Here is a 12,152-nt window from a genome sequence, read left to right on the forward strand (position 1 = left end):
ATGTGTCCCATGCATGTGAAATCAGATTCTTTTTGGATAGCAATGCCCACTGGGGCAGCACCTGCACACTGGATAGTCTTTGCATCCCCCCACCAGACGGCACACAGGGCAGTGCAGGCCCAACTGTCCCGCCATTCCTTCTTACTGTTCTTGGCAGCAAGACAGAAATCCTGTAGTGTTCACTTACTCTGACTACCATATGATCTTTTGTTTGGGAGGTTAATAGTGGTTAATATAGTTAGTATGTCTGTAGCCTTTGTAGATAGGGCTAAGCGTCCCACCATTTCCACCCAGTTTGTCTAAATGCGTATCTAGTTTTCTGTTTATGCCCATTGGCAAACCCCCTCACCCCCCTAAAATTTAGAATAGGTTTGGGGATATCCTTGGTGCTAGGACTCAGGACTCATAGGGATAGCCTCCTATTGTGAGGCTGCTATCCTGCTCAATGCTGGGCATTCTAGGTACTACTTCTGCCTTGGCCAAGGATACATCCTTGGCAAATATCGATCTGCTGTTCCTTCTCCAAGAGAATGCAGCGAGAGGGAGACCCAGCTCAAGCCCTGTCTTGTAAAGTGCTTGATGAAGGCCTCTTCAGAGCCTGAGGTGAAAGATCCCCAAAAGCCTGAATAGTCACTTTTGGCTAGTGCTCCTGTGAACTGCTGCTCTGCATCAAACTGCCAGGCTCATTCTTCATCAAACTGATCAAAACCCCTCAACTACTGAATCAGGCAGAGCAGTCAAGTCTCCCTCCACCTAGTCATCATTGAAAAGAAGTAGGCAGAGCATCACTCCCACAGTGAACATAGGCTAAGGTCACCCTTGCCAGTGACCAGCAAAATTAGGCACAAAAATACATCTCTGTCTCTTATGCCCCTCAGCCAAAAGGTGGCTAATGGCTCACATCAGGATCCTCTGATGCCTTAGCACCACAGGATGGTCCATGTATCCTCATGGTACTGCCTGCAACCATGGTGTGCACTTCCCCTAGTACTAACTCCTTGGCCCCAACAACCTCGGCTAGTGTCCAAATGAACATTTTGAATTATCAGATGTTTCTGTCAAAATACAACTACATGTCCTGGGACAAGATATCACAATGCGTAGCGTCTGAAAGAGAGTTAGTGGCCCAAACATCTCTGCAGGCTGCTTTAGATGTCTCTGATACAGTGCCACATACAACAGCCACTTCCATTGTGATACACAGGGCTTCACAGTTCCAATCTTCTGGAATACCTAAAGATGTCCAAATAATAATCAGACCATTGCGTCCTGGAAATTACAAACAAGGGGTATTCTAACTAATTCCAGTCCCTTCCTTTCCCTGGCCTTCTTCAGGGACCCTCTCATGAGATCCTGTTAAAATAGGAGGTGAATTCCCTTCTGCAGTTCAGAGCATTGGAATACATGAAATGCAGAGGCAAGGGGTTCTACCCCATTACTCTTTAATCCCAAATTAAAAGGGAGGCTGGTGTTCTACTCTAGACCTGAGACATCTCAACAGATTCATCTTTCATTTCAAGTTCAGCATGGTCATCTGGCCTCAATTATCCCCTCGTTACATCTCCATGACTGATTTTTGGCTCCCAAGCTTCAGGACACTTATTCCCAGCTGTCTGTATACCCGGAACACAGAAAATACTTAAGATTCATAGTGGGAGACTCTCTACAAATACAGGGTGCTGACCTTTGGGCTCTCCATGGCACTGAGAATATTCTCTAAATCCATCATCACAGCCAGCTTAAAACAACACAGCATTCAGGAAGACTCATGCCTGGATGAGTGGCTGATCTTAGGAAAATTTCCCCAGCTGGTGACCAACTGAGTTTGTGTGATTTTAAGATTCTTCACCACAATGAGATTCAAGATAAAAATAAACAACAAATTAAAAAAACCCACAACACACTTTTGCCAACTCAAAGTAGAGAATAGGAGCTGTGTAAGATTTGAGGTCAGTAAGAGTTTATCTACTGCAAGGGAGGTACCAGACCATAGTGAATCTCATCAATCTGCCAGGTCACCCAGAGATGTCTGCAAGAGCATGCCTCAGGCACCCTTTGAGTCACATGGCATCTTGCATCTACATCACTCAGCATGCTAGAGTTCAAACATCTGCAAGGGTGGCTGAAATCCATGTACTTACCCAGCAAGCACCAAATGGACATGAAAATGAAGGTCTTGCAAGAAGTCCTCTCCTCATCAGATTAGTGTAAAGATCTGCTTTACGTGTGCAATGGAGCATCCTTTGGTGATGGATGCCTCCACATTCAAATGGGAGCTCATCTGGAGCACCTTCAAACACAAGGCCTCTGGTCCCCCCAGAAAACTCATATTCACATAAATATCCTGGCACTCAGAGCCATATATCTCATGTGCACAGCATTTCTACTTTTGCTTCAGGGATCCAGCTGATAATGGGGAACACCCACAGCCATACATTATGTGAACAAGCAGGGATGATCACGATCATTTTTGCTCCCTCACACTGTCTGTAGCCTTTGCAGATAGGGCTAAGGGTCCCACCATTTCCACCCAGTTTGTCTAAATGGGTATCTAACTGTATCAGATCCTATGATTAGATCGCTAGGTTAGATCCACCCATGTAAGCTAGAGCTCATTCAATTTCCAAGACCCACCCTCCTTCCTTGCTTGCTTATACAGACTCGGTCAACAATAGGATTCCATGTTGGCAAAAGAGCTGATGAATAGCTGAATCTGCTCGGCCTTTTATGCCCTGGAGTGAGGATGTGAGGATATCCAGGGCCCAAGGGCAGCCCCAGTGGACACTGCTAGCCAAAAATAATCCAATTTCACATACATGTGGTGCTTGCACATCAGAAGTGGAATCTGTGTGGACAACACCTCTCAAAGAACCACAGTTATTGTAAGATAAGTAAGTGCTCTTTTGTATATGCTTCTGAAATTACTCCCATGAAACACAGGAATGCACTTTTCCTATGGGACTGGAAGTGAATAACGATGCTATAAGGGTGTACACGCTGATCTGAGTCTTACTTGACTAGACCTGCAGTATGTCCATGTGAAGCAGCCTTCTCATACTGCTTTTTGGCAGCTTCTTTCTCTTATATATTTCCAAGATAGGTGATGCCATCAATTGTCCTGCAGATGAAACAAAAAACTGGGTGAAGATAAATGTATCTATATTTTACAGGCAAACCTTTTGGCCTGACAGTTTTACAATAGGTCATTAGTACCAGATTTGCACAGAGACCCTAGTAAAGTGCTTGACAAATTATCACCCTAATACATATGTATGAGCTGTATTTAAAGCAGTCTGTTGAGTATAGGATGGTTTATTTATAGGCTCTTAATTTTAATAGCATATTTTTCTTTTTAAACAAACTCCTCTGCTTCCCGGCAAACCTCTTATGCTGGCTGCAAACCTTATGTTGGTTGCAGCAAAGCAAACATATGTTTCTAGGAGGGAAAAAAAGAAAAGAAAAAAGAAAATTAATTATTTAACTTCAATTATCATCATCAAATATCCAATGTTTGCACACTCATTGGCTGAAATACTTCAAGCATGAAGCCTTTAGTTTTAATGCTGTAGATCTAGAAGTGCTCTTCTAGTGCACATATCTAGGATCAGATAGGTGTTAAATTGGCTGTACATTGCACAGACATAAGGCCTCAAAAGGGCTTCAGGTATATTTGTTCTTCTAGAAATTCCCCGGTGAAAAGTTTTTATCTAAGAGAGACATTAGTCATTTTTCATGAAATGTAAATTCATTCTAAATTGTAGATTCAACTAAAAATAACTCAGAATAAAACAAACATTTATGGAGCAGACAGAATTTCTGAGACTGGGGCTTAGCACTGTAAATGGCATGACACAGCTCTAACTGTAAGGAGGCAAGGTAGCTATAAAACACTAGTCCTGCCCTTACTCCTGGTACACACATTTTTGCTATGGTATTTCTAATACCTCTGACAAACAAAGTGATTGAAATAGCACCAAAACAAAGCCAATGCTAAACAGCTTGGTCCATGTTTTCAGTGCTTCTTTTTTATTTAAATGTTCATGCTAGGGCTGTCAAGTGATTAAAAAAATTAATCGCAATTAATCGTACTGTTAAATGATAATAGAATATCATTATTTAAATATTTTTGGATATTTTTCAAATATATTGATTTCAATTACAACACAGAATACAAAGTGTACAGTGCTCACTTTATATTTATTTTTGATTACAAAAGTGATTTGCGCTGCAAAATAAATAGTATTTTTCAATTCACCTAATACAAGGTCTGTAGTACAATCTCTTTATCATGAAAGTTGAACTTACAAATGTAGAATTACGTACAAAAAAACTGCATTAAAAAATAAAACGATGTAAAATTTTAGAGCCTGCAAGTCCACTCAGTCCTACTTCTTGTTCAGCCAATTGCTCAGACAAACAAGTTTGTTTACATTTGCAGGAGATAATGCTGCCACTTCTTCTTTACAATGTTACCTGAAAGTGAGAACAGGCATTCTGATGGCACTGTTGTAGCAGGCGTCTCAAGATATTTACATGCCAGATGAGCTAAAGATTCATATGTTCCTTAATGCTTCAACCATCATTCTAAGGGATGTGCATCCATGCTGATGGGTTCTGCTCAATAACAATCCAAAGCAATGTGGACTGACGCATGTTCATTTTCATTATCTGAATCAGATAACACCAGCAGAAGATTGATTTTCTCTTTTTGGTGGTTCAGGTTCTGTAGTTTCTGCATTGGAGTGTTGCTCTTTTAAGACTTCTGAAAGCATGCTCCAAACCTCATCCCTCTCAGATTTTGGAAGGCACTTCAGATTCTTAAACCTTGGGTCAAGCACTGTAACTATCTTTAGAATCTCACATTTGTACCTTCTTTGCATTTTGTCAAATCTGCAGTGAAAGTGTTCTTAAAATGAACATGTGTTGGGTCATCATCCGAGACTGCTATAACATGAAATATATGGCAGAATGCGGATAAACCAGAGCAGGGGACATACAATTCTCCCCCCAAGGAGTTCAGTCACAAATGTAATTAATGCATCATCAGTATGGAAGCATGTCCTCTGGAATGGTGGCGGAAGCATGAAGGGGCATATGAATGTTTAGCATATCTGGCACGTAAATACCTTGCAATGTCAGCTACAAAAGTGCCATGCAAATGCCTGTTCTCACTTTCTGGTGACTTTGTAAATAAGAAGAGGACAGCATCATCTCCTGTAAATATAAACAAACTTGTTTGCCTTAACGATTGACTGAATATGAAGTGGGACTGAGTGGACTTGTGGGCACTGAAGTTTTACATTGTTTTGTTTTTGAGTGTAGTTACATAACAAAAAATTTATATTTGTAAATTGCACTTTCATTACAAAGAGATTGCACTACAGTACTTGTATGAGATGAATTGAAAAATACTATTTCTTTTGCTTATCATTTTTACAATGCAAATATTTGTAATAAAAATAATGTACACTTGATTTCAATTACAACACAAAATACAATATATATGAAAATGTAGAAAAACAGCCAAATATTTAATAAATTGCAATCAGTATTCCATTGTTTAACAGTGCAATTAAAACTGCAAATAATTGCTTTTAATTTTGTTAATCACCATTTGAGTTAATTGTGTGAGTTAACTGCAATTAATTGACAGTCCTAACTAATGCATATCTTTTTTACATTTTACTGTGCCATTTTTAAATGAGAAGGTGAGTTAAATGTAAATTGTGTCACTGTGCAGGTGAAAAAAACAATACAGCAAGTCGGAGACTAGGGTTGCCAACTGTCTAATCACACAAACCCAAACACCCTTGCCCCGCCCCTGCCCTGCCCCTTCTCCAAGGTCCCACCCAATGCACTCCATCTCACCTCCCTGTGTCACTCGCTCTCCGCTACCCCCACTCGCTTTTACCAGGCTGGGGTGTGGGAGGGAGTGTGGGGTCTGGGCTGGGGCTGAGACATTTGGAGTGTGGGAGGGGATTCCAGGCTGAGCCTGGGACAGGGGGTTGGATTGCAGGAAGGGGTGTGGGGTCCAGGCTCTGGGAGGGAGTTTGGGTGAGGGAGGGGGCTCCTGGCTGGGGTAGGGAAGGAGGTGGGGGTGCAGGCTCTGGGAGGGAGTTTGGGTGAAGGAAGGGGCTCAGGCTCTGGGAGGAATTTTGGGTGCAGGAGGGGGCTCCAGGCTGGGGTAGGGGTTGCACTGCAGGAGGAGGTGAGGGTTGTGGGCTCCGACTGGGAAGTGCTTACCTTGGGTGGCAGTGCAGCAGGTCTAAGGCAGGCTCCCTGCCTTCCCTGGCCCCACACCGCTCCTGGAAGTGTCTGGCATGTCCCTGCCAGGCAGTGGCAGGGAGGGCAGGGAGCTACACACACTGCCTGCTCCAAACAAGTGCCACCCCTGCAGCTCCCACTGGCCGCAGTTCCCGGCCAATGGAAACTGTAGAGTCAGTGCTTGGGGTGGGGGCAGTGTATAGAGACCCCTGCACCCTCCCAGGGGTCTCAGGGACATGCCAGCCACTTCTGGGAGTGGTGTGAGGCCAGTCCAGGTAGGAAACCTGCTTTAGCCCTGCTGCACTGCCAGACTTTTAGCATCTAAAATCTTACAGTTTGGTTTTAGTAGCCTCTGGGAGAGGGGGCATAGACTCATAGACTCATAGACTCTAGGACTGGAAGGGACCTCGAGAGGTCATCGAGTCCAGTCCCCTGCCCTCATGGCAGGACCAAATACTGTCTAGACCATCCCTAATAGACATTTATCTAACCTACTCTTAAATATCTCCAGAGATGGAGATTCCACAACTTCCCTAGGCAATCTATTCCAGTGTTTAACTACCCTGACAGTTAGGAACTTTTTCCTAATGTCCAACCTAAATCTCCCTTGCTGCAGTTTAAGCCCATTGCTTCTTGTTCTATCATTGGAGGCTAAGGTGAACAAGTTTTCTCCCTCCTCCTGATGACACCCTTTTAGATACCTGAAAACTGATATCAGGTCCCCTCTCAGTCTTCTCTTTTCCAAACTAAATAAACCCAATTCCTTCAGCCTTCCTTCATAGGTCATGTTCTCAAGACCTTTAATCATTCTTGTTGCTCTTCTCTGGACCCTCTCCAATTTCTCCACATCTTTCTTGAAATGCGGTGCCCAGAACTGGACACAATACTCCAGTTGAGGCCTAACCAGCGCAGAGTAAAGCGGAAGAATGACTTCTCGTGTCTTGTTTATAAGACACCTGTTAATGCATCCCAGAATCATGTTTGCTTTTTTTGCAACAGTATCACACTGTTCACTCATATTAAGCTTGTGGTCCACTATGACCCCTAGGTCTCTTTCTGCCATACTCCTTCCTAGACAGTCTCTTCCCATTCTGTATGTGTGAAACTGATTGTTCCTTCCTAAGTGGAGCACTTTGCATTTATCTTTATTGAACTTCATCCTGTTTACCTCAGACCATTTCTCCAATTTGTCCAGATCATTTTGAATTCTGACCCTGTCCTCCAGAGCAGTTGCAATCCCTCCCAGTTTGGTATCGTCCGCAAACTTAATAAGCGTACTTTCTATGCCAACATCTAAATCGTTGATGAAGATATTGAACAGAACCGGTCCCAAAACAGACCCCTGCGGAACCCCACTTGTTATACCTTTCCAGCAGGATTGGGAGCCATTAACAACTACTCTCTGAGTACGGTTATCCAGCCAGTTATGCACCCACCTTATAGTAGCCCCATCTAAATTGTACTTTCCTAGCTTATCTATAAGAATATCATGCGAAACTGTATCAAATGCCTTACTAAAGTCTAGGTATATCACATCCACCGCTTCTCCCTTATCCACAAGGCTCGTTATCCTATCAAAGAACGTTATCAGATTAGTTTGACAGGATTTGTTCTTTACAAATCCATGCTGGCTATTCCCTATCACCTTACCACCTTCCAAGTGTTTGCAGATGATTTCTTTGATTACCTGCTCCATTATCTTCCCTGGCACAGAAGTTAAACTAACTGGTCTGTAGTTTCCTGGGTTGTTTTTATTTCCCTTTTTATAGATGGGTACTATATTTGCCCCCTTCCAGTCTTCTGGAATCTCCCCCGTCTCCCATGATTTCCCAAAGATAATAGCTAGAGGCTCAGATACCTCCTCTATTAACTCCTTGAGTATTCTAGGATGCATTTCATCAGGCCCTGGTGACTTGCAGGCATCTAACTTTTCTAAGTGCTTTTTTACTTGCTCTTTCCTTATTTTCTCTTCTAAACCTACCCTCTTCCCGTAAGCATTCACTATACTAGACATTCCTTCAGACTTCTCAGTGAAGACCGAAACAAAGAAGTCATTAAGCATCTCTGCCATTTCCAAGTCTCCCGTTACTGTTACCCCCTCCTCATTGAGCAGTGGGCCTACCCTGTCCTTAGTCTTCCTCTTGCTTCTAATGTATTGATAAAAAGTCTTCTTGTTTCCCTTTATTCCCATAGCTAGTTTGAGTTCATTTTGTGCCTTTGCTTTTCTAATCTTGCCTCTGCATTCCTGTGTAATTTGCCTATATTCATCCTTCGTGATCTGACCTAGTTTCCATTTTTTATATGCCGCCTTTTTATTTTGTAGGTCACGCAAGATCTCAAGGGTAAGCCAAGGTGGTCTTTTGCCACATTTTCTATCTTTCCTAACCATCGGAATAACTTGCTTCTGGGCCCTTAATAGCGTCCCTTTGAAAAACTGCCAACTTTCCTCAGTTGTTTTTCCCCTCAGTCTTAATTCCCATGGGACCTGGCCTATCAGCTCTCTGAGCTTACCAAAATCCGCCTTCCTGAAATCCATTGTCTCTATTCTGCTGTACTCCTTTCTACCCTTCCTTAGAATTGCAAATTCTATGATTTCATGATCACTTTCACCCAAGCTTCCTTCTACTTTTAAATTCTCAACAAGTTCCTCCCTGTTGGTTAAAATCAAGTCTAGAACAGCTTCCCCCCTAGTAGCTTTTTCAATTTTCTGAAATAAAAAGTTGTCTGCAATACAGTCCAGGAACTTATTGGATAGTCTGTGCCCCGCGGTGTTATTTTCTTAACATATATCTGGATAGTTGAAGTCCCCCATCACCACCAAATCTTGGGCTTTGGATGATTTTGTTAGTTGTTTGAAAAAAGCCTCATCCACCTCTTCCGCCTGATTAGGTGGCCTGTAGTAGACTCCCAGCACGACATCACCTGTGTTTTTTACCCCTTTTAGCCTAACCCAGAGACTCTCCACCCTTCCGTCTCCTATGTCCATCTCCACCTCAGTCCAAGTGTGTACATTTTTAATATATAAGGCAACACCTCCTCCCTTTTTCCCCTGTCTATCCTTCCTGAGCAAACTATACCCATCCACACCAACATTCCAGTCGTGTGTATTATCCCACCAAGTTTCAGTAATGCCAATAATGTCATAGTTGTATTTATTTATTAGCACTTCCAGTTCTTCCTGCTTATTACCCATACTTCTTGCATTTGTATAAAGGCATCTAAGATACTGGTTTGATCTTGCCTCCCAGCTTCGCCCTGACCCTCCTTCCTCTCTGCCATTATAGCCCGTGCTCCCTCCTGTTTCCAACCCATCTCCCAGGTCTTGTTCCCCACTTACCTGTGGGCTTTGCTCACCTGTCCCCGTCGAACCTAGTTTAAAGCCCTCCTTACTAGGTTAGCCAGTCTGTGCGCATGATTCCAGGAGACTCCCAGCGAAACCGGGAGGGTTGGCAACCCCATCGAGACAAGCTATCAGCAAACTACCTACATGCTGAAATTCGTAATGAAGGCCGTCTTGGGGAGCTCCACATCAAAAACCACTGCCTTAGACACACTGGCATGATTGACAGCTCAACTGGTGATGACATTGTGGGCAAATCGAGATGTCACTTTGCTATCAATTTTCATGCTGTAGATTTCTATGCCATTGATGATCTGAAGAATGAAAAAGAAACCCTGGTTACAGTGAAAAATCTATGCTAATTATTTTAACTCCATTCTGAAGACTCACGTGACAATGGTAATCACAGAAAGAGTAGCTGTCTTCCAATACGGGGCAAGGAACTTCATTAGAATGAGGAAAGCTAAGTTACCCCTATAGCTACTCTGTCTCTTTATTTAATATATTGTGTAATGGAGAGAGAGATAGGTGAGCAAAAGCCCTGGTGCTTGATGAGTTAACGCTCCATCTACATTACAAGTGCAACAATTTTTTATAAGCAATTTTTTTGACACTCCTCTAACTTTGTAACAAAAAAACATGATTGGGTTGTGTCCACAAAATAGCGTTTTTCCCCTCACAACACAAACATGTTCATGTGGCTGCATTAACCAGACTGCTTAGCTATGTCTGAACAAACACATTCTGGAAAATTCTGGGCAGCTTGCCCATAGTACTTCAGCAAGAGACGGAATGCGTGGATGATATGCACAGAGAATCGCACCAGCAACACCGCAGGCAATGGATTCTGGAATGGTCTCCCGCACAGAGTGCTCAGAGGAAGGAGGCTCGATCAAACTAGCTACACAAACATGCTGGAGCTGGGGGTGCTGCTGCGCCCCTTGGCTTGAAGTGGCTTCCATCACATACAGGTTTACAGTTTGGTTCTCAGCACCCCCACTATAAAAATCATCCCAGCATGCCTGTACACAAGTATGGGGAGGAGGTCCTGTCTGCATAGCAAATGACCCCAAATGCTAAAGAGTTACAGGAAGATAACCATGTGGTACCTAGTCTGCTGGGAAGGAGAGAAGCACTGCTAGCAGCCATCATTACAGACTTCATATTAACTGGGAGGGATAGCTCAGTGGTTTGAGCATGGGCCTGCTAAACCCAGGGTTGTGAGCTCAATCCTTGAGGGGGCGATTTGGGGATTGGTTCTGCTTTGAGCAGGGGGTTAGACTAGATGATCTCTTGAGGTCCCTTCCGATCCTAATAATCTATGATTCTATGTGGATGTAGATCCCACCAAGTCAATAAGTGGTTAAGGACTCTACATCACAACAGGGTCAGATATGCATTATAACTTACTTACAGACTTCCAAATGAGCCAAAGTCATTTCTGATAAAGGGATTTAAACCCATAATAAAAGCATGAGAAGTAACATCACCTTTCACTCCAAAAGGCCTTAAACTCACCCTCTTGGGTCATGGGAGCACTTACCACATCACTGGTGCTTCGTTTCTGTAAATAAAAAGAAATTAATATAAATTTCCCACAGCTATACTTATCTTGGCCACAGAGGTGAAGTAGTGGAGGACAAGTCACTCCCCTGCCAGCTCCTGCATTTATTTCTAACTGCTTACGTATATAGCTGCTCTTCAGTAGAACTTCACAACTCATTTTTGTTTGCTGTGTTTTGTAAGCAGGCTGCTCCCAGGGTATTAGAGACACATGGTGGGTGAGGTAATATCTTTTATTGGACCCGCTTCTGTTGGTGAGAGAGAAGTGTTTAAGATTACACAGAGCTCTTCAGACCTGAAGACAAGCTCTGTGTAAGCTTGTCTGTTTCACCAACAGAAGTTAGTCCAATAATAGATATTACCTCACTCACTCCACTCTCATTTTGTCATCCTGCTTGACCCATAATTCTCACAAGAAAGCCTCTGCAGTCCACCCAACAGTGCTCAGCAAAAATGTAATAGGCTTGTTCTCAAAGCACTAACAACTTATTTGGATAAAACATTATCTCTGCAGAGGGCCATACAGTCACACGCTGCTGGCTTTCCTGGATTCCCTTTGAGTCAAAAACAACTGATGGGAGGTGAAACGAGTGCAATTAACTTCTGTCCCTACCCCCAGCCATGCTACATCCTCCAAGCAGACAAAATACTTGTCAGTCTAAAGAAAACTAAAAATATGAATTTTCTCTCCCATTATGACCTGTCCATTTAAATAACTGTGGTTTCCATCAAAATGTTTGTAATTGCAGTTGGGAGGTGAGACAGTGGTCTGCATGATCACAAACAGGTAGGGAAGTTTGAATATGAAAAACTCATGAGGTCCACTTTAAAGAAAAATTGAGAAGCCCTGCTGCAGAACATTTACTACTAGATTGGAAGTATAAGAAATCACTAAAACTGAACACCACTTGTTAAATAAGGCCCTGAATCAGCAAACATTTTCCTGACTTGAAACATGAGCTGTCCCCTTGACCTCACTGGAACT

The 12,152-nt window shown here is 42.9% G+C and overlaps 1 protein-coding gene across 1 annotated transcript in view; it reads right to left on the reverse strand.

Annotated features, from left to right (window-relative positions):
- The window catches only part of LOC115655196 (inter-alpha-trypsin inhibitor heavy chain H3-like), a 60,696-nt gene that overhangs the window by 46,009 nt on the left and 2,535 nt on the right, over positions 1-12,152 (reverse strand). The window contains 3 exon segments of the mRNA XM_030570439.1: positions 3,014-3,118; positions 9,752-9,918; positions 11,148-11,168. Coding sequence (XP_030426299.1) covers positions 3,014-3,118; positions 9,752-9,918; positions 11,148-11,168 — 293 coding nt within the window.

The sequence above is a fragment of the Gopherus evgoodei genome, chromosome 7 (assembly GCF_007399415.2).
Source record: "Gopherus evgoodei ecotype Sinaloan lineage chromosome 7, rGopEvg1_v1.p, whole genome shotgun sequence".
Taxonomy (NCBI): domain Eukaryota; kingdom Metazoa; phylum Chordata; order Testudines; family Testudinidae; genus Gopherus; species Gopherus evgoodei.